A 21,015-nucleotide genomic window follows, 5' to 3' on the forward strand; every position below is an offset into this window, starting at 1 on the left:
GCTAGGTCCCCTCCCGGTGACCCCACGTGCCCGAGCCCCGCCCCGGGGCTGCCCGGCCCTGCTCTGCCTGGGCGCCCCCTATTCAAGTTTCTTCTGTCTTCTCTAGGTCCTCCGGGGCCGGGGTGTGAGTAGGGGAGGGTGGCAGGGTCGGGCTGCGGATCGTATCCGGGCTGCGAGCGCGATGGCGGCTGAGGTCGGTCCTCGGAGCCGGGGGGACCGTGGGGGCGTGTCCCGGGAGCCTTCCTGGAGGCAGCGGTGCGGGGAAAGCGGGGGAGCTGGGCGCCCTCGGCGCCTCCTTCCTACCTCTTGGCCCCTCCTGGGTCCCCGAGCCTGAGGGCATGGGAGTTGGGGAAAGGGGATTTTGCATCCCATCCTCTGTGCCTGGTTTGGGGCGCTGGGATTTGGGAACAGGGATGATTCTCCTGGCAGCCTTTGAACCCCCTTGGAAAGTTTCCCGTGCTCTTACCCCCGCCAGGCTCCCGTGTCCAGCTGTCTGGGGGGCAGGGGACAGCTGTGGATGCCCCCCACCCCCCGCACTGCTTCAGGCTCTCCCAGCACTGACTGGACCCGCTGGAGATGGATGGGTGATTGAATGGAAAGAGTGGGGGCTGGGGACAGAACCAGCTGGTGGGCAGACGGGGGAGGGGACAGGCGCCAGGCGCTGGGGGATCCATTTCCGTGGCCAATGGAGATTGTGAGAGACTCAGTCTGGGAGGGGGATGTCAGACTCTCTGGAGATGAAGAGCCTCTCCCCCATCTTGGGGCTTTTGCCTCCACGGGTCAGAATTTATTCCGGGGTCCTCTCTACAGGGGCCTGTCCTGGCCACTCCCAGATGAAAAAGCTGTCCTGTGGGTCCAGCGCTGGTCTGATGGAGACACAAGAAAAGATCTGCCCCTTGGGGGGCAGATACAGTAGGGGAGACAGATGGGAAGCACAATAAAGTAGATTATTTGTTAGTGATAAGTGCTATGGGGACACACAAGGCAGAGAAGGGAGATAGGGAAGGTGAGGGATATTTTAGATAGGGAAGGCAAGTCAGGAATGCCTGGATGAGAAGATGACATTTGAGCGAAGATCTGAAGGAGATGAGAGAGGGGTCCATGCCCATATGTGGGAGAAAAGTGGTCCAAGCACAGGGAAGGGCCAGTGCAAAGGCCCTGAGGCAGGAGCAGGCTTGTGTTCATCTGAGGCCAGCCAGGCTGGTGAGAGTGAGGAAGTAGATAGTGGGAGCAGATCATGCAGGGCCTTGTGGATTGTGGGGAGGACTTTAACTTTTATCTGGAGTGAAGCGGGAACCATGGAGAGTTCTAAACAGAGAGATGTGACCTGGGGCATAATGGTTGGGCAATTTTTATGTTCTGTCATCTCTGTCTCTGAACCATCTCAGGCTTGGAGCTTTGGTACCTCTGAGGCTCTTTCTTTCCCTCTTAGTCCTTATGTCCTTGGGTTTCGGCTTCCACCCTGGGGAAGGATGCTACAGAGCCCAGGGTAAAAAACATAGAGAAAGATCCTGGGGCTCTAGTGAATCATAAGCAAATGGCTCAAGTCTTCCAGCTACCCTCTGATGAGATCTCCAGAGCTTCCTAGGGGACACCAAGGTATCTACATGTTCAGATCTGGACCTACATTCATCTATTCACTCATTCACTCATTCCACAAATAACCATATTAACACACAAATTAGACAGTCCCTTAGTTTCCTAATGAACAGATTCCTGAAAACACAGGATTTTGGGGGACAACTTAAAAATACAAACTCTTGTGAATGTAAATAACATGGACAAATGCTATTGTATGCAATGTAATTTGTTCATTTTTTCACTTGTACTATTTAAAATAAAATACAATATAGAATGGTGATAATGACCATTCTAATAATATGTTTATCACATGCTGGGATATCACGTATTTAATTGTCACTGGAGCTCCTTGACATAGGTATAATTATTGAAACAGACTCAAAGTGGTTAGGTCCCTGTCGAGGGTCTTGTGAAGGAAGTGAGCCCAGGGAGCGTGTGGCCATAGAGCCCAGAACAATCTTGGAATCAGTGCCTCTTCCTGCCACCACATATCCCCAACATTGTTTATTTATTCTTCCTGGGCGTCTGACAGCAGTGTCTTCATTCTGCCCCTTTGGGGTTTGATATGGGGCAGTTTGCGTTTCTCATTTAAAGACAACGATTTGTTGCACCAGTGGAGGGCCATGAAACAGACATTGACAAAATTCTAGGTACCTCTAGGATTTCAAGGAAATGCTCCCTCCCACCCCATCCCAAAATATGTCTGCAAACATGAGCACGTGAATATATCATTACTTTCTACCTGTTAAAAAATTGTGACGTATAACATGCATGCAGGAAAGTACAAAGTTTAAAGAGTAATTATAAAACAAATGCCAGGGGAAAAGTCCATTTGGTTAAGATGGGGGCTGTCTCCACCTTCCTGGGCCTCCCCACTCCTATAGCCCCTCCTGATCTGCACCTAGTTCTGCCACTTGGAACCACTATGCTGATGGGTTGATGGTGGCTGCCAGCCCTTCCTCACTTACATTATGGTTTCTCCATCCAAGATGACTCCCTGTCTGCTGAGGGTTAGTTTTTCCTGTTTAGAGCATCCTATAAACAGAATCACGTGGGATGTGGGACCCAGCTTTCACTAAGCACAAAGTCAGGAGGAGGGCTCATCTGTCCTGTTGCCTGTAGTCAGGTTCATTCTTTTCATTGCTGCATAGTATTCTCCTCCCTGTGGATTCGCCATCTTTGGTCAAGGAATATGTGAGCTGTTTCACTTTGGGGCTTAACCAGGGCTGCCGTGAATATTCTCAGCCACGTGTTTCCTTCTGAGTATCTACACCTCCAAGTGGAATTGATGGATCAGCATATCTTCAGCTTTCCTTGATAACCACAGATGGTTTTCCAAGGGGGTTCTGCCAGTGCATGAGAGCTCCCATTACTCATCAACACTGGCACTCATATTATTTGTCTTTAAATTTTTCTGCCAGCGCAGAGGGGTGGGGTGGGTGGGGTGTGAAGGGGAATCTCTGTGGTTTTATTTAGATTCAATTTTCTCTCTCTCACGTTTTGCATAAGTGGGAAGCATCTGAGGCTTCTCCATTCTTGTCCTGGTTTTACGTCCTCCTCCCCTGTGAGAGTAGACCTCTGTTAATCCAGCCAGTCCTGGGGTGAGGTCCACAGTCTCACACGAATTCCCAATGATACTCCATCTTTCTCCTCTGAACGTCTCTTTAGTGTTACATAGAGTTGTCAGTTTTTCACCTTTGGAGACTTTATCTCATCCATCGCTATATATAATCCACCACCTGATCTTTACAGTTACCCTCATTGCAATTGTGAGATCACTTCTTTTTTGAAATGTGCTCTATGGGGTCATCTGATATGGAGGTAGAAACAGAGAGGAGTTGGGGTAATTCCCACTGGTGGGGTCCCAAGTACCCAAGAGGGTGGGGCTGTCCTTAATGAGACAGGGAGACAGTGGGAGGACAGGTAATGGTCATGCTGTGTGCAGGATGCCTGCAAGATGCCTATGTGGGCACACAAAGGAGGCAGGTGTCACAGGGGATGGATCTGAGGACTCCAGTTATAGATGGTGTTGAAGGCCCAAGGCAGGACGGGACTGGTGTGTAGGGTGCGTTTGGCCAGGGACGATGCAGGTTCTGGAGCCTCTGTCTTTGGCTCTGCTCCCCACATGGGCGACATGGAGTGCCTAGCACTGAGGCGCACGGACTTTGACCTCCAGCCAACCAGGAATCGGTTCTGGCCCTGCTCTGTTTGGCTGCTGATCCTGGGTGGGTTACAACCTCTCTCTGAGCCTCACCCTGGGTGTCAAAAACAGGGCTGGAATTCCAGTTTCCCAAGATCCTCTTTGAGGCAACACAGTGATAGTAAGCCTTAACTGAGCACTTAACCTACACTCAGAACAGCTCAATAAGGTGTGGGTACTGTCCCCTGAGCCCAGAGGTCCACAGAGGGGTAGTCACTCACCCATGCTCACTGAGCTCCCAGGGCAGAGCCCTGAGACTCGGTAACTGGCTTCCATGGCCATGGCCGTGGTATTGTGCACCCGTCCTTTTCCCACTCCAGGGGCCTTTCTCCAAGCCCAGTGACAAAATGAAGCAGGAGCTCAAGCCCTCCCGCGTTTCCCTCTCCCTGCTCTGGGGCAGCAGCTGCAGAACAGCTGGGACCAGGGCACAGACAGGTCCCCTGTCCTGGCATCTTTTGTAAATCATCCCCTAAGCCCCAGTGTGCCCAGGCTTCCTGAGGAGGCGGCCCCAATTTTGGGAATTTGAGGACAAATCCCTAATTTTATATACCCTTTGAATATTCTAGACGCTCCTCCCTCACACTCCTTCCCTTCCCCCCTATCGAACAGAAGCAAGACGCAGGGACAGTTGACAGAAAATAAATAGAAACAGAGACAGAAAAGGAGTGAGGCTGGGCTCTCAAACTGGAGGCCCCCACGTTGGGTCAGGGTTATGGTCAAGATTTGTTTGACCTACATGGATTTGAATTTAGAGGCTTCCAGACGGGGTTGAGGTTCCCAGTTGGCCCCAGTCTCCCCCACTCCCACCCTGTCTTACAATTGGTGGCCCATAGACCATCAAGTTTGCAATCCTCGGCATAGTGCTTTTTGCACCGGCCTTCAAAATCGGGGAGGATAATGGTGAAGGGGCAAGACCCACAGGGGAGGGGTCCAGCATGAGAATTTGGGACAGACTAGGTGGAGGGAGGTTCCCCCAGGCCCTCAATTCCTTCAGCAGAGCTTGGAAGGAAGAGAACTATGCAGTTATTGGGAGGAACAGTGTGCCAGGCAGAGGGAACAGAAAGTGCAAAGGCCCTGAGGCTGGGCTCTGAGCATGGAGACCCCTGCTCCCTGGGATCTCTGTGAAAGCAGGAGCCAGGACTGTGTAATCCCCACAGAGGCCCCAGTGGTGGATCCTGTATATAGTAGGTGCTCAATATGTTTTTCTTTTTGATGGAATGAGTGAATCCTTCCCAATCTCCCTCCTGGTCCAAGTTTCTTAAATCCACTATAAGTTGGGGGAAACCCAGACCTTTTAGCTGTGTGGCTTTGGGCAGTTGAGACGCCCTTTCTGGGCCTCAGTCCTTCTTAAAATTGAGAAAGCAATTGCCTAGGTGTTCAGGACTTCCTTCCACTTCTCACTTGTCCGTGTGCTTGGAAATTTTCATAAAAAGTTGTGGCCCCAAAAAGGTCACAGGAAGGCCATGGCCCTGACCTTGGTTGTGGGGTGTGCTCTTACACACAGTCTCGTCTCAGACTCCCTGAGAACATGCATGTGTGGAGTGCCCTCTGAATTCCAGGCCCCTGTTCAGTTCCCACAGCAGCCCTGTGAGGTCAGGACAGCTATAAATGGGTAAACTGAGGCTCAGAGGCAGGAACGAATTATCGGAGGCCCCCTAGCAAGTGTGGGATGGGGCACACATTCTGGATGGGCTGCATGGCTGAGTGTGTTTAGGGGACAGAGGTCCCCCCAGTGAGAAAGCAGAGACCAGAGTGTTAGAGGGCAGGACTCAGACCCTTGGTGGGGATGGGTATAGAAGGCTGGATGAAGGGGGATCTGTGACCCCTCAGGCCCTTCCCAGTGGCAGTTTCCCCCATCTGTGCTTGGCGGGGATGTAAGGGCCTCAGTCCCATCTTGGGGGTGGTGGTGGCTGGGAGCTATGTGTCTACCATAGCCCTGGGACCTGCAGGCTGAGGTCTATGGCTCCCGAAGCCTAGGTTCTCTTGGCCTGCGGCCTCTTTTTTCCTTTCCACAGCCTGGATTTTCCTCACATAGAATGAATTTTTTGGCCCCAAAGCCCAGGTTCTCAGGGCCCTACTGCCCAATTTTTCCTGCCCCCAATGGCCTCCTTCCTTTCCCTGCAGGACGGTGGCAGCAGAGGTGCGGAAGCAGGTGTCCCGGGAACGTAGTGGCTCTCCCCACTCCAGCAGGCGCTGCAGCAGCTCCCTGGGGGTAAGTGTTTGAAAGGTGTCCCCCCCATTGCCCTATGGCAGAGGTGGGGTTCCCTTATGATTGGGCACTGTACCACCTACCCCTCCCATTAGTGCTCTGTCCTGCCGGGAAGCTGAGGCGACTTCACTGGGAGGGACCCAGCCTTGGCAGGGAAGGAGTCCCTGGCCTGGCCCCAGAGTTGTCCCATTCCTGCTTCCCTGTGAGTTGAGAGGGTGGTCCCCCCACTGCAGCTGCTTCCTGGAGAGGGGACAGCCCTGTGGGTGGTCAGTGGGGAGAGGCTCCAGCCTGATGTTGCCCCACCTCCTGCTGCCTGGACCACCCAGATGGGGAGGCTAGCTGGGGGATGGGAGGTACATCCGGCTGCAGAGGGGAGTGGGTGGGGCCATCTTGCCACAGGGCCTTAGGAATTGTCTGTTTCTTTGCTGCTGTCAACAGGCCTTTCCTTCCACTATTAGTTCCCTGCCCTCCCAGGCCCAGGGTGTGATTTCCTGCCTGGAAAGAGGGGTGGGGTGGGCCAAGCTGGGGTGGGGGAGGAGAGTCTGAGGTCACTGCCCTCCACAGAACCGTCACAGCTCCAGCACCCTCCATGGCTCCCACTGTCCTCTTATTCAAGTCTAAGGCCAGCCCAAGCCCACTCTTACCCTCCGCCCCCCATTTCTAGTGCCCAGGGCAGGGGTCATAGCCACTTTGCTCCAAACCAGGTCCCACTGACTGAAATCATTGAGCCCCTGGACTTTGAGGATGTGCTACTGAGTCGGCCACCAGATGCTGAGCCCGGGCCCCTTCGGGACCTGGTCGAGTTTCCAGCTGACGACCTAGAACTGCTGCTGCAGCCTCGGGAATGCCGGACCACGGAGCCTGGGATCCCCGAGGATGCGTGGGTCCAGCCCCATGCCCTCCCTGTCCATCAGTCTACTCTGCCTTTATCCACTTCCCTTGTGCCCTGTCAATACCCTCTTTCCCAACAAGCTCCCCCCACAGTCCCACATTCAACTCCTGGCTCCTCTGTGTGACCTTGGACAAATCACGCTTCTGCTCTGAGCCTCCATCTCCCTATCTCTGAACAAGGCAAAAGGGCATGCTCCACCTCACAAGTCACTGGAAGGAGAAGCACAGGCCCTGCCTCTGTTTACCAATTTTATTTTGCGCAGGAAGCTGGATGCCCAGGTGAGGGCTGCGGTGGAGATGTACACAGAAGACTGGATCATAGCCCACAGAAGGTGGGTCTGGTTGGAGGCAGCTCAGGGCGGAGGGTCAAGAGGCTGAGTCTGAGCCCAGAAGAGCCCGTTGTCTGTAGCCGGTCCTCCTACTTACCTGTCCACTGTTCCTGCAGTGGAAGCCAGACTTCTCTGATGGAGCACAGGGTGGTTGGGTGGCCTTGCAGGCATCACCTGGGCCTTGTAGGTGTGCCGGGTACATTGGAGAGCCCTGGGGAGCCCTGATCACTGCTACCCACCCAATCCGGCCTCCTCCTAGGTACCAGTATCTGAGCGCATCATACAGTCCCATCACCGCAGAGACCCAGAAAGAGCGGCAGAAGGGCCTCACGCGCCAGGTCTTTGAGCAGGACGCTTCTGGGGATGAGAAGTCCAGCCCTGAGGACTCGGTGAGGGAGCCCCAGGTGGGCATCACCGCAGGAGTATGTGTGTGAGCTCTAGCCCCAGCTCTCAGTCACGTGTGACGGGAAATGACCCAAAGAGTCTTGAACCCGAAAGGAAATATATCGGCCTCATGAGTGAAAAGTTAAGGGTAATAATTATAAATATTTATTAAGTGATTAGTGTATACTATAAATGCTCTATACTTGTCCTCATCTTTCATCCTGTGAGGTAGGGCAACTATTACATCCATTTTACAGGTAAAGAAACTGAGGCACAACAAAGTGATTAGAGGGCATTCACTGGCCCACTGGGTCTCGAGCCTATTTCATCAACCAACATTTATTAAGCAACTACTTTATGCCAATAATAATCACACCAAGAATTATTGTTTCCATTTTTATTATATTTACTCGTATAGATGTAGATGGGGAAACTGAGCCCCTCAGAGTTGGGATTAAGACCCTGGCTCACAGAGCCGAGCTGGAATCTGAACCAGGGTAGTCTAGCTCTGACCATAACTGAGTCTGGGAGGTCAGGCAGGATCCTGGGCCAGTGACAGCCCCAGTGGGACGAACTCTCTTTCCCCTGGCAACAGTGAGCAAAGTCCCAGAGAAGGCTCTCGCTAGCCCAGCCCAGGTATGTCCTTACATTGGAGCCAATCCCTGGGGCCTGTAGATGTTTTGTTTTGATTGGCCAGATGAGGGTCATGTGAAGCCCAGAACATGGGGATAGGAGTTGCCTTCCCAACAATGGTAAAGGAGGGAGGCTAGCCAAAAGAAGTTTCTGGAAAGAGGGTCAACAAAGCCCCCAGCTGACCCTTGTAGTGGTGACTCCACTGCCTGGCCTTCAACTTCCCCATTTGTAGAATGGGCATGAGGAATGTTTCACCGAAGTGGGATAAAGGGACATCCAAGTGGCGCTCAGCTCTTGCACATTCTCCACTGGCAGGATGACCCCCGGCACTCCTCAGGCTCCCCAGAGGACACTCCGCGAAGCAGTGGCGCCTCTGGAATCTTTGACCTGAGGAACTTGGCAGCCGACTCACTGCTGCCCTCGCTATTGGAGCGCGCAGCTCCCGAGGACGTGGACCGGCGCAATGAGGTCCTGCGGCGGCAGCACCGGCCCCGCACCCTGCTCTCCCTCTACCCAGCGCCTGACGAGGTGGGTGCCTGCAGGCCTGCACAGGCCCTGAGGCCAATACCCATCCATGAATGTACCCCTATTTATTATCCTACCCACATGTATTGAGTGCCTACTGTATACACTATATTTTTATTCAGTGGTTTTTATTGGATGCCTAGTATATACCTCTATATTCAACCAGTACTTGTTATACATCTACTATATAGTCCTCTCTTTCATCAAACAATGTAACCAACCAGTATTTATTGAGCACCCATTTTATATATATATATATATATCTATATATATATATAGATATATATATATATCTATATCTAACCAACATTTACTGGGTACCTAGTGTATAACCTGTATTTAATTTGATGCGTTTTATTGTACACCTACTATATCTAACCAACTTTTATTAGGTACCTAGTGTGTATACCTGTATTTTCATTCAACCATTTATTGAGTCTTAACTGTATACTCCTATATTTATTCAATCAGTGCTTATTGGGTACCTAGTATATATCTCTATATATGTCCAGTTGGCATTAATCTAATGCTTTCTGTATATGTCTATGTTATCCAACCGACTTTTAGTAGATACCTACTATATACCTCTGTATTTATTTAGCCAACATATTTGGGTGCCTACTCTATGGCAGGCACTGGGGATACAGCCATGAACAAGATAGACTGAGTCCCTGCCCCCCAAGTTCACAGACTTGTGAACTTGTGAACTAGTGGAGGAGAGACCCACCTAACCAGGAAATTACAACCCCGACAGTAGTACCGTGATGAGGTCCTGGTAATCATCCCTCATAGGGCCCTCAATGTCCCAGCCACATGGCCCGTTGCAACAGGATGTTGTGAGCACCTGGAGGAGGTGCCTGCCCAGGTCTCGGGTCAGGGGAAGTGTCAGCCGAGCTGTAATCGGAACAATGAGCAGGCATCAGCCAGATGAGAAGGGAAGAATAAAGGCATTCCAGGCAGGAGGAACAGCATGTGCAAAGGCTCAGAGGCAAAGATCTGCAAGAAGTTTCCTCAGGCTGGGGGTAGAACTGGTCTCAGGCCTTGCATTCCTAGCATTACATGGAGGACATGTCCCAGCCTCACCCCCCCGCCGGGCTTTTGGCAGGACGAGGCTGTGGAACGCTGCAGCCGCCCAGAGCCGCCCCGTGAACACTTCGGACAGAGGATCCTGGTCAAGTGTCTGTCACTTAAGTGAGTGTGCTGACCCACCCCTCCCTCTCTTCACACATGCAAGAGGACCACATGAGTTACAGTGTGGCACACACTTGGTACTCACTATGAGAGCCATGCCATTGCTATGTACAGCTCTGAGACCCATGAGTCCACCTATGGGCTTTTAGGCGGGAAACCAGACTTCCTTCTTCATTTTTCAAAACCACCAATCCTTAAGTACCAGCTGTGTGCTAGGCTCTGTTCTCAGTATATATTAACCTTCACGTATATTAACTCTAATTTTCATCACAACCTTGTGAGGTGGGTGCAAGTGGTGAAACCGAGGCACAAAGTGATAAAGTCATTGTGCCCAAGATCATACAACTTGTGAGGCCAGAGTCTAGCACTCGCCCACTCTGTTGCTGGGATCCAGGCTAGAGGGGGCGCTGGTGACTCTGGGCCTGGCTTCCAGCCCCCGAGGCCCCCTCCACATTAGTCCCCAGGGAGCAGCCAGAAGTGCGTGGGAACAGAGCTGAACAGGATGTGGCCTTGGACCCGAGCCCGGCCTTGCCCCTCCCCACCCTGAGTTCCTGCCTGGATGGGGGCAGGAAAGGGAGGCCTGGTCTGGCTTGAGGCCCAGGTAGGCCGCCTGCCCCAAGCACAAGGGTTGGGAACTGGCTCTGTAGGCTCATCCAGTCATTCAACAAACACTCATTGAGTACCTACTGTATACAGGACATGTAACCATGGGATGACCACATAGGGCTCTCTAGGTGGGGGACACAGTGTACACGAAAGTGGCAAGACATCTGGAGGAGAAAATCAGGCCAAAAGGGGGGTGGGGCAGGACCAGCCCAGGCACGAATTTGTTCTTAGGGCAGCGAGAGCCTCAAACTTTTTTAAGATGCTTCCGTAGCAGGTGAGTTGGGGCCAGCAAGCAGAGTAAGACAGGGAGGTGGTTATAGTAGCCATTCACACAAGCGAAGACGGGACTCAGTCCAGGGTAGCAAAGGTAGCAAAGGACACCCCAGAGAGGGGAGACAGGGAGGCCCAGAAGTCTAGAATTTCAGGTTGGGAGGGATTGTTGTCCCAAAAGCCGCCTCCATGACAACTGAACAAGGGCAATGGTTGTGATGGGAAGGCTCTGTGTGAGTTACTGTGTGTGGGGGGGAGAATCTTGGTGCCTCAGTTTCCCCTTTTGCAAAATGGGACAGACCTTTCCTATAAGCCTTTAAATGATGGTTCTGTGTAGCCCAATGGGAATTAGATGCCCCCCCACCCTGCACCAAGTCTGGGTTGGGCCTCGAGGGTACGGCGTATGTGGATGGTGGAACAGCCTCTGCCAAGATCACCCCATTCACTCGCAGGTTTGAGATCGAGATTGAGCCCATCTTTGGCATCTTGGCCCTGTATGATGTACGGGAGAAAAAGAAGGTAGGAGCCCTTTTCTTTCCCTTCCTCCCCCACTTTCCTCCTTGTTGCAGGACAGTGGGCTTCCTACAGGTGGTGACCAGCTGCCTCTTGTACCATTAGATCTCGGAGAACTTCTACTTTGACTTAAACTCGGACTCCACGAAGGGGCTGCTGCGAGCCCATGGCACCCACCCGGCCATCTCCACCCTGGCCCGCTCTGCCATCTTCTCTGTGACCTACCCCTCACCTGACATATTCCTGGTCATCAAGGTGCTCACTTGGGCTGGGCAAGGGGGTGGTAATGGTGAATGTCACAGGAGCAGTCTCTGCTCTCATGGAAGAAGACAGACATGTCCCAAGAACAATGATCAGGACTGTTGTGGGGGAAGCACAGGCAGAGGGGTGAGCCTGGAGAAGGCTCCCGACCCAACCCAGGTGGGGAGAAATCACGTAGGGCTTCCCTAGAGAGGTGACAGCAGAGCCAAGACAAATGAGTGGGCAGCCTTTGGAGATATGGCATCCTGGCACATGGGGACAGAGATTTAAAATGTTTTTTTAAGTAGAGATGTTTTTCAGTTTATTAGAGGAGGAAAGACCTAGTTGACATATTTATTTGGGATTTTCTAGGAATGAGCTCAAATTTCCTTGCCAAAAAAGTTCAATTAGGTTACACTAATGACATTAACTGAACACATACGGGCAGGCACTTGTCACGGTCAGTCAGGCTTCACAGGGATTCCTGCCTTTGGTCCTCACAGCAGCCCTGTGAGATGGGGGTTGCCACAGCCCACATTTTACAGATGGGGAAACTGAGGCACAGAACAGGTAAGGGACCTGCCCAGGGTCCCACAGCCTGGAGTGGTCAGGATGGAAGTCTAGTTCTTGTGGCCCAGAGCTATGCTTGGAGTAGCTTCTGTTTATACTAACAAAGAAAAATGAAGATGTAGGGAAAATATGGCTTTTTGGATTTGGTGTGGGTTCAAAAGGTGGGGAGCGGGGCTGCTGGACAGCAAGTCAACTGCTAGCACTCAATGCCCAGGACAGTAAGAGCTATGGGAGAGCCAGAGCTCCAGCTGGATGGGTATCTGGGGGCTCATGAGGGGTCCAGGAGGTTGAGGTCCTAGCAGCACCTCACTGGGCCTGCCTGTCCCTCAGCTGGAAAAGGTGCTACAGCAGGGAGACATCAGCGAATGCTGTGAGCCCTACATGGTGATGAAGGAGGCGGACACAGCCAAGGTAAGCAGGTAGAGTCTGGACCCAGTGGTGAAAGGGCAGCCCAGCAGGCCAGATCCTGGATTCAGCAGGCCTGGGGCACTGAGCTTGTGGGTGTCGGAGGGTCTTCCCACAGAATAAAGAGAAGCTGGAGAAACTGCGCCTGGCGGCGGAGCAGTTCTGCACCCGCCTGGGCCGCTACCGCATGCCCTTCGCCTGGACCGCAGTACACTTGGCCAATATCGTGAGCAGCGCCGGGCAGCCGGACCGTGACTCGGACTCAGAGGGCGGTGAGGAGGCGAGGCTAACTGAGGAGGCATGGCTGACAGGCCGGGGCGTGGCTACTGGGAAGGAAAGGGGAGCCCTCTGCTGGCCAGACTCGGTACCAGGCCGACTCTCCAAGTCTCTGTCCCTCCCTGCCTCTCATCGCTGTCCTCCGCCATCCATCACTGTCACTCCCTCCTCTAGAGCGTCGACCCGCCTGGACGGACCGCCGCCGTCGGGGGCCCCCGGACCGGACAAGTAGCGGAGACGACGCCTGCAGTTTCTCCGGTTTCCGACCGGCCACACTAACTGTCACCAACTTCTTTAAGCAGGTGATGTGGCCGGGGCCGGGGAAGGGGCCTTGAGGGACACAACCCAGTTTCCTCCTGTGGCTGCACAGGCCCTGGGATCCAGCTCACAGGGACGGGTCCCGTGCAGGAAGCTGAGCGGCTCAGTGATGAGGACCTCTTCAAGTTCCTTGCTGACATGCGGCGCCCATCGTCCTTGCTACGGCGTCTACGGCCTGTGACCGGTGCGTGGCACACCCCGTAAACAAGAGGTGTCACACAGTCACTCTCAACAGCACACACTGACCACCTGCTGTGTCCAGCCCTGGGGGACCCAGCAGTGACCGTGATAGACAAATTCCCGACTTCAGGGCCTGGACCTTCTAGTGGGGCCACAGATTAGAAACAATAAATAGGAACGATAGTAGGTCAAATGAAGGATATGGTGGCATGGGCCCTGAGGGCAGAGCTGATCAAATAATGCGGCGAAAGACTGGAGTTGAGGGTGACTTAGGCCTTAGACCTGAAGGACAGCCACCAGAGGGCGATATAGGAGAGCCAGAGCCCTGACCTCCAAGCCCAGAGAGGGTGGGGCCTGGCCCAGAGGCTCCCAGCCAAGTACAAACCACCTATCCCTCCCCAGCCCAGCTGAAGATCGACATCTCCCCGGCCCCTGAGAACCCCCACTTCTGCCTGTCCCCGGAACTGCTTCATGTCAAGCCCTACCCAGACCCCAGGGGTCGGCCCACCAAGGAGATCCTGGAGTTCCCTGCCCGTGAGGTCTACGCACCCCACACCAGCTACAGGTACAGCCTCTAGGGCCCAGCTGGGAACTTGAATGGGGGATGTTCAGGCATCATGCAAAATGAGATCCCCTTTCTCTCAGACAGACACCCAGGGTAAGATGCCACTGCTTGCTTTATTGGGGGTTGTATAGGCATGAAGAGGCACATGTTCTTCTTTCACCCCTCCTCGACGGGGCCATGTCCTCTGCCAGCGTCCCCGCCTGCTTCTGTCTCTGCTTCATGGCCGGAAGCGGGGCCCCGCGGCCTGGCCAACCCTAGTGGACAGGCATCTCCTCCACGTGCAGGGGCTGCATGGGCGTGGAAGCGTCCCTTGGTGCATGGCTGGTCCTCAGTTCCTCCAGGCGGGCTCAGGCTGGGAGCGCTGCTGTGTGGAGTCTGGCAGAGAGATGAATGAGGCTCAGCCAAGGCAGAGGGTCCCCATCTGGCTGCCCGTACACCCCCAGTCCAACTGCGCTGCGTACCCAACCCCCGCCAGGCTCACCTCTCCTGGATCTGTCGTAGCCGGTATTCCTGCGCCTCCATCTCCTGCCTCTGTCGCTGCACGTGGCCCGTGAGGGCCCACACAATGTGGCTCTGCTCGTCAGCGTAAGCCTGTGGGGTCAGGACAGAAACCTCAGCTGGGGCCGCCTCACCTCCCATCCCCTGACCCTACCCAACCCAACCCAAACCCCACCCCCGCCCAGTGACCCGGCAAATCACTGCCGCTCCTTCACCTCAACTTCCCATCTGTAAAATGAGGACGAAATGGGACTCACTTGATGGGGTTATGAGCATGATATGGAGTATTAAAGGGCATAAAACAGTGCTGGGTACTTACTGGACACTCAAGAAATGTTACCAGTTACTCTAATAGTATGCATTTATTGAGTATCTACAAGGTACCCAGCCCCATGCTGACTACTTTATCTGCATTGAGTCCCTGGCTCTGCTCTGAGACATCAGTAGTTGCCCTTATTTGCAAATGGGGAAACTGAGGCACAGAAATGGACATGGGTCACACAGAGTAGAGGCCATGGTGCTGGGAAGCTGACCTGATGGGAGGGGTCTCTAGGACTTGCTCTAGAAGCAATTTCTGGATGGGAATCAAGGTCTTGACTCCCCCAGGACTGGGAGCCCCTTACCTTTAAGGCCTCAAATTCTTGGCGGGCATGGCCTAGCCAAGCGCCTCTCAGCTGGACTTCTAGCTGCTGCATGCTGTCCTGAAGCACCTGCTGTCCCTGGGCCACCTCCCCCAGCGCATGGGCCGTGGCTTCTCCTTGCAGCTTTAGAGCATCTTCTTCTGTCTGATCAAGAGTTAATGAGACGTTAGTAGGATTACCAACTGTCTTTGTTTGCTTGGGATTTGCCTGATTTTAACACTGAAAGTACTGTATTCCAGGAAGCCACTTTTTCTGGCAAACTCAGGCAGTGGGTCACCCTAGACATAACTCCACCACAGACTCCTACATACCCCACAATGCCCCAACTGCAGTGCCCACCTGGATCTCCAACAAGCTTGTGCGTAGCTCCTGGGCTGCATCCCAGCCCTGGCTGACCTCTTGCCCCAGAAGCCCCAGTGCACGGCCGTAGAGGTCTACGCTATGCCTGGCCTCCATCAGCCGTGCCTCTGTGCTCCTGTATGCACTGTTGAGGGCCTGGCCCAGCTGCAGGGCCCCGTGGAAGAGCAGGGTCAGCTCCTCATTCTCCGCTGGCTTCATGTTGCCTACGGGGGCCGCAGAGGCAGTCTGGACCATCATTGCCACGGCACACAGCAGACACAGCATGATCATGGACATGGCTGAGGGACTGGGTACAGCCACAGTGCCACTGCCATCAGCTTTTATGCTCAAACACCCCCTTAACCCCCGGTCAATCGTTAACCAGCCAGCTGGGTGCCCCATGTTGCGCAAGGGCCTGGTGGGGGCGTGAGGGTTGCGTCAGACGAATGTCTGGTTGAGCCATGCTGGGATCACGCTAGCTGGGGCTCAGGGCCAGGTGTGGGCTGGGAGCACTGGGAGAAGACAGGCCCAAGCCCTGCTGGGGGACCCTGGGGCTCTGAGCTTTGGTTTTCCCACCTGTGGATAGGCATGACATCAATAACAGTGAGGCTTTTGTGTGCACTGCCCATTTGCTCAGAGCTGTTTCGCTGCCATTACACTAGCTGGCCTCATACCCTTCCCACCAGACTGCAGTGCTGAGGCCTTGGTTGATTGAGAGCTCGGGGAGTGGGTGCAGGTAGCAAAACTCCCAAGGCCATAGAGCCTGACTCTAGGACTCACACATGCCCCAGATCAATGCTAACTGCCATTTTTCTCCCTGGATGACTGGGCAAGTGCCTCAATTTCCTTGCCTATAAAATGGGTATGACATTAGTCCTGCCTCGCAGGCTGCTTATGAGAAGTAAATGAATTGTTTCATGTTGAGTGCTTAGAACACAGCCTGGTGCACAGTAGGTGCCCCATTAGTGTTTGGTGCAATTATTGTCATTATTGTTACCGTCTTTGGTATTACAGAGGCTCAGCTGGGAGGCTCCATGACCCCATTAGATATAGATAGGGAAACTGAGGCCCAGAGGGAGGTTGGGGCTTGCACAGAGTTATTCCTGGGGAAAGAGGCAGAACTCTGACCCCAGCCTAGCCCCTACCCTCTGACTCCAGCCTCAGTTTCCCCACCTGAGAGAGGCCACATAACTAGTGACCTCTCCTGGATGAAGCATTGGTCAGGCCCCTGAGCGGATGAAGGGCAGATCAGCCTGGTGGGGCTCACACCTGACCACTGGCCCACCTGGGCTACCTTCTTAGAACCTCAGCCCTGTCTCCTCATGCCTCATTAGTGCCCCCAAAGTCCCTTTGTGTTCCCAGCCTCTGCTACATTGTTTCTCCATCTGTGCTCTGAGAGTGCCTGTCTGTCTGCCACTCACATTTCTGGCCCATGCCCCTATTGCCACTTAGCCAGCACTTGATGTCCCAGCTATGTGGCCACTGTCCTGTGTCCTAGGCCAGACTTGTGCCAGTAGCCCAGCCTCTTCTGTCCCTCTCACGCAGCCCCCCATCTCTGCAGGAACCTGCTGTACGTGTACCCACACAGCCTCAACTTCAGCAGTCGCCAGGGCTCCGTGCGCAACCTCACCGTGCGAGTGCAGTACATGGCGGGCGAGGACCCCAGCCAGGCCCTGCCGGTCAGTGGCTGGGCCAGGGGGAGGTGGGTGGGCTCTCCCTGGTGGGCCCCTCATGCCCCCATTCCTCCAGGTCATCTTTGGCAAGTCCAGCTGCAGCGAATTCACCCGTGAGGCCTTCACACCCGTGGTCTACCACAACAAGTAGGTGGGGTGGGGAGACTGGCACTGATGGGGGCGCAGGTAGGAAGAGGGGAGGGAGGGGCAGGTTCTGGGAATGCTAGTGGGGGAACCCAAGGCAGAGAGCAGAGACAGTGGGGCCCGCAGCACTGGGGGGACATGTGGCCGAGGAGGTGGCGGGGATCTTAGCCCACAACAGAACCCCAGTCTGGCCCTGCCAGGTCCCCTGAGTTCTATGAGGAGTTCAAGCTGCGTCTTCCGGCCTGCGTGACCGAGAACCACCACCTGCTCTTCACCTTCTACCATGTCAGCTGCCAGCCCCGGCCCGGCGCGGCCCTGGAGACTCCCGTGGGCTTTACTGTGAGGCCCCCTGGAGACTCCCACGGGCTTTCCGTCCTCCCCTCGCCAGCCCTCCTGGCCCCTGCCCAGCCCCACCCCTGACCCAGCCTCAACCTCTCCCCAGTGGATCCCACTGCTGCAGCACAGCCGCCTGAGGACAGGCCCCTTCTGCTTACCTGTGTCCGTGGACCAGCCCCCGCCCAGCTATTCTGTGCTCACACCTGACGTACGTGCCCTGCCCCCCACCATGTCCCACCGCCCTGGTCCCCCATAGCTCCCCAGGCTTCTGTATCATGGGCTCCCCGGGAATGCATTAGCCACCTTCCCACCAACGCTTGGTGCCCTGCCAAACCCCATTATTGCTCCTCACTGTCCTCACGGTCCCCCATTCATGCCCTGCCTTTCTTCTCATCAACATCCCTAGAAATCTTGTTGTCCCCTGTTACAGCCTTCAGGACCCCTGGCTGTCTCATCACCCCATTATTGCCTCTGTGTGTCCTATTGCTCCCACATGTCTCTCCCTGTCCCCCGCTATCCCTGCCTCATTAGTGCCCCCTGCCTCTGCACTCACTGAGCCCCACTAACAGTGCCTCCCTAAACACTGCCCCCCAGGAGTACTTCAGGGTTGATCACTCCCATGTCCCCTCCGTGAATGCTGTCACCCTCTGTCATTAATGCCCCTGGGGGCTCGAGTCTCCCATTATACTATTTCCTGATTCACTCCCTTCAATTAATGTTCACCCTGGGTCTCCATTCTCAATTCCCCCATTAGCTTCCTGGGCTTCCAGCCTGCCCAGTGGACCCCCATAGTGCTTCCTACCATCTGCCCTCCACCCCCATACCCAGTCTCTGGGCCAGGCCAGGGGCAGGGTGTCCAGCTGCTCCCCCAGGCAGGGCCATGTTCAGGCCACAGTGTTGCAATGACTGGGGCCAGTAGCTGGATCAGTGGGGGAGGGCCACCCGTGCCCACCTGGTGTGTCCCTCCCACAGGTGGCTCTGCCGGGCATGCGCTGGGTGGATGGTCATAAGGGCGTGTTCAGTGTGGAGCTGACGGCTGTGTCCTCTGTGCATCCGCAGGTAGGGGGTGGGATGGGAACCCAAGAGTCCAGCCCTGGGGTTGGGCAACAGTTCCCACTGACCAGGGAGGCCTGGCCTTAGGCCATGGACGTGACATCAGTCATCTGGACCTGTCACCCAGGAAGCTGCTGACTCAGGCAGGACAGCCGTGCCAGTGGGCATCCCAGCTGGGGCTTTGGCTCTTTACATGGTCTCTCCCCCCTCCATTTTTCCCTCCTATTTCTGTGGTCACTCCCCCTCTCCTCCTTTCCTTCATCTACTTTCTTGTCCCTTTCATACTGTTGATTCATTGATTCCCTGGCCTCAGTGTCTGTGCCCACTCAGCCTCCTACTCAATCCCTTGGGAGCTTCCTATACCAGGGGCCCTGGCTGCTCCCTGCTCAACCCTGGTCCACCCCTACCCAGGACCCACACCTGGACAAGTTCTTCACCCTGGTTCATGTCCTGGAGGAGGGGGCTTTCCCATTCCGGCTCAAGGACGGTGTGCTGAGCGAGGGTACTGTGGAGCAGGAGCTGCGGGCAAGCTTGGCAGCCCTACGCCTCACCAGCCCCGAGCCTCTCGTTGCCTTCTCTCACCATGTGCTGGACAAGCTCGTACGTCTGGTTGTACGGCCTCCAATCATCGGCGGCCAGATAGGTGAGTAGGCAGGGCCTCAGACCTCAGTTTCCCAATCTGGAAAATGACCCCAACCCCCTGGGCCAAGAGCTAGTCCTCTGTGATCATTTGATGGCCACATGATCCCTTGGACCCTAAGGTCTATTCCTCAGGAAGGTAGGAGGCCCTGGGCCCCGGAACATGACCTCTGCTCTGTCTGGCAGTGAACCTGGGTCGTGGAGCCTTTGAAGCAATGGCCCACGTAGTCAGCGTCGTCCACCGGAGCCTAGAGGCTGCCCAGGATGCCCGTGGTCACTGCCCACTGCTGGCTGCCTATGTCTACTATGCCTTCCGACTGCCTGGCACTGAGCCCAGCCTCCCAGGTGGTGAGTGTTGGTGGAAGACACTAGGGGACAGGAAATAAATGGGAGGAGAGGTCCCAGCGTATGCAAAGGTCCCAGGCATCACAAACCTTGGTTGGTTTGAGCAAATTCTAAGAGAGGAGTAACTTTTTGCCCTACTCTCAGGGGTGTGGTCTCTGTACACTAGATTGGCAGGTGATTCAGCCAGTCAGCAAATGGGAACTCAAGCAGGGTTGCCTGGGTTTGAATCACTGCTCTGCCTTCTATAAGCTCTGTGATCCTGGGCACGTGACTTCACCTCTCTGGGCCTGTTTTCCTATTTGTAAAATGGCGACAATAACAGCATCCCCTCCTGGGGGCACTGGTAACAGTAAATGACATAGTAATCCGTGCAAAATGCTTGGCACAATGAGTACTCAATAAAGTTTGATTTTTTTTCTCATTTGATAAATAATTAATAATAACCACTAACCCCTCTGGGCATTTACTATGTACCAGGCACTTACTATGTTCTCAGTGTTTTTTAGTATCCCCCAAATTACTATGAGGTAGCAGCCATTATCACATCCATTTTATAGGTGAGGAAACTGGAGGCTCAGAAAAAGAAAGTGACTTCACAGGGGCAGCTCACTGGGAAGAGGCAGGTCATCGGGGCAAGTAGGCTGATGGCTGACCATATTCCCTTCATGCTCAGGGGTCCCTCCAGTGACAGTGCAGCCTGCCACACTGGCCCGTGGCCCTGGCCGCCCTGCAAGCCTCTACCTGGCTCGCTCTAAAAGCATTAGCAGCAGCAACCCTGACTTGGCCGTGGCCCTTGGCTCTGTGGACGATGAGGTCTCCCGCATTCTGGCTAGCAAGGTAAGGTGAGGGGGGGCCCCTGAAACCTCCAGCTTCAGTAGCCACGGCTGCCAGGTGGGTGGGTAAAGGATCTCAGTGTTGATGGAGGACAGGAAATAACAGAGCAGCATGGAAAGAGACTTGACTCTGGGCGGCAGGGCCGGGCTGTGGCTGTCACAGGATGGGAGCTGTGACAGCTGGGCACTGGGCTCCACACTCTGGAGCTGACCCAAGAATGGGTGGCTGGAACTTGGCCTGGTTGAAAAATAGAGAAGTGTGTACATAGTACAGCAGGTACATATACATGTGTGCTCCAGCTCCGCACATGTATGTACACGGGTGCATATAGGTGTGTGCCCCACATATGTACGTACACAGGTGCATATATGTGTGTGCCTCATGAATACGTACACAGGTGTATATACATGTGTTTGCCCATGCACATACATACACAGATACACATATATGTGTATCCCATGCACGTGTAAACAGGTGCACATATTTATGCACCCCATGCACATACGTACACAGGGGGCATATACGTGTGCATTCCATGCATGTATGTGCACACCCATTTTCCAGGGTTAAATATGGGTGTCCACATGGGCACACATATAGTCCAGGGCAGTGTTCACACTTTGGTGT

General features: G+C 54.4%; 3 protein-coding genes across 10 annotated transcripts in view; 1 reads left to right on the top strand and 2 right to left on the bottom strand.

The window, feature by feature from the left end:
• The window catches only part of TSPAN16 (tetraspanin 16), a 30,279-nt gene extending 29,740 nt beyond the window's left edge, over nucleotides 1–539 (bottom strand). The window contains exon 1 of the mRNA XM_033134411.1: nucleotides 467–539. The gene's annotated coding sequence lies outside the window, so the exon portion shown is untranslated. The remainder of the gene's footprint in view (nucleotides 1–466) is intronic.
• Nucleotides 1–21,015, top strand: part of DOCK6 (dedicator of cytokinesis 6) — a 40,996-nt gene that overhangs the window by 147 nt on the left and 19,834 nt on the right. For 3 of the 7 annotated variants that reach the window (XM_033134405.1, XM_033134408.1, XM_033134403.1), the window contains exons 2-22: nucleotides 5,906–5,993; nucleotides 6,695–6,870; nucleotides 7,145–7,213; nucleotides 7,470–7,599; nucleotides 8,543–8,755; nucleotides 9,858–9,943; nucleotides 11,272–11,338; nucleotides 11,438–11,587; nucleotides 12,473–12,553; nucleotides 12,666–12,819; nucleotides 12,998–13,125; nucleotides 13,232–13,325; nucleotides 13,724–13,886; nucleotides 16,926–17,043; nucleotides 17,114–17,184; nucleotides 17,382–17,520; nucleotides 17,624–17,725; nucleotides 18,490–18,576; nucleotides 18,982–19,213; nucleotides 19,396–19,557; nucleotides 20,228–20,391. In XM_033134405.1, coding sequence (XP_032990296.1) covers nucleotides 5,906–5,993; nucleotides 6,695–6,870; nucleotides 7,145–7,213; nucleotides 7,470–7,599; nucleotides 8,543–8,755; nucleotides 9,858–9,943; nucleotides 11,272–11,338; nucleotides 11,438–11,587; nucleotides 12,473–12,553; nucleotides 12,666–12,819; nucleotides 12,998–13,125; nucleotides 13,232–13,325; nucleotides 13,724–13,886; nucleotides 16,926–17,043; nucleotides 17,114–17,184; nucleotides 17,382–17,520; nucleotides 17,624–17,725; nucleotides 18,490–18,576; nucleotides 18,982–19,213; nucleotides 19,396–19,557; nucleotides 20,228–20,391 — 2,674 coding nt within the window. Of the gene's footprint in view, nucleotides 1–5,905; nucleotides 5,994–6,090; nucleotides 6,193–6,694; nucleotides 6,871–7,144; nucleotides 7,214–7,469; nucleotides 7,615–8,542; nucleotides 8,756–9,857; nucleotides 9,944–11,271; nucleotides 11,339–11,437; nucleotides 11,588–12,472; nucleotides 12,554–12,665; nucleotides 12,820–12,997; nucleotides 13,126–13,231; nucleotides 13,326–13,723; nucleotides 13,887–16,925; nucleotides 17,044–17,113; nucleotides 17,185–17,381; nucleotides 17,521–17,623; nucleotides 17,726–18,489; nucleotides 18,577–18,981; nucleotides 19,214–19,395; nucleotides 19,558–20,227; nucleotides 20,392–21,015 lie in introns of those variants that run through there. The other 4 variants (XM_033134402.1, XM_033134404.1, XM_033134406.1 and 1 more) reach the window with 2 other exon arrangements.
• On the bottom strand, nucleotides 13,981–15,680 carry ANGPTL8 (angiopoietin like 8). Of its 2 annotated transcripts, none has more exons than XM_033134409.1 (4): nucleotides 15,365–15,680; nucleotides 15,008–15,169; nucleotides 14,368–14,477; nucleotides 13,981–14,250 (listed from the first exon to the last, which is right to left on the bottom strand). In XM_033134409.1, the coding sequence occupies exons 1-4, from the start codon at nucleotides 15,659–15,661 to the stop codon at nucleotides 14,043–14,045; spliced, it is 777 nt and encodes a 258-aa protein (XP_032990300.1). In that variant the 5' UTR covers nucleotides 15,662–15,680; the 3' UTR covers nucleotides 13,981–14,042. The 2 variants fall into 2 exon arrangements, with proteins under 2 accessions (XP_032990300.1, XP_032990301.1); XM_033134410.1 differs by having other exon boundaries at nucleotides 14,088–14,261.

This window comes from Rhinolophus ferrumequinum, chromosome 18 (genome assembly GCF_004115265.2).
Source record: "Rhinolophus ferrumequinum isolate MPI-CBG mRhiFer1 chromosome 18, mRhiFer1_v1.p, whole genome shotgun sequence".
In the NCBI taxonomy this organism is placed as follows: domain Eukaryota; kingdom Metazoa; phylum Chordata; class Mammalia; order Chiroptera; family Rhinolophidae; genus Rhinolophus; species Rhinolophus ferrumequinum.

Excerpts from the sequence above, each read along its gene's own strand:
- ANGPTL8 (XM_033134409.1), bottom strand. The coding sequence starts at position 15,661 with ATGTCCATGATCATGCTGTGTCTGCTGTGTGCCGTGGCAATGATGGTC. Across the intron at positions 14,478-15,007 it reads AAGAATTTGAGGCCTTAAAG|GCTTACGCTGACGAGCAGAG; the intron begins GTAAGGGGCTCC and ends CTGACCCCACAG. Across the intron at positions 14,251-14,367 it reads CTACGACAGATCCAGGAGAG|CAGCGCTCCCAGCCTGAGCC; the intron begins GTGAGCCTGGCG and ends GACTCCACACAG.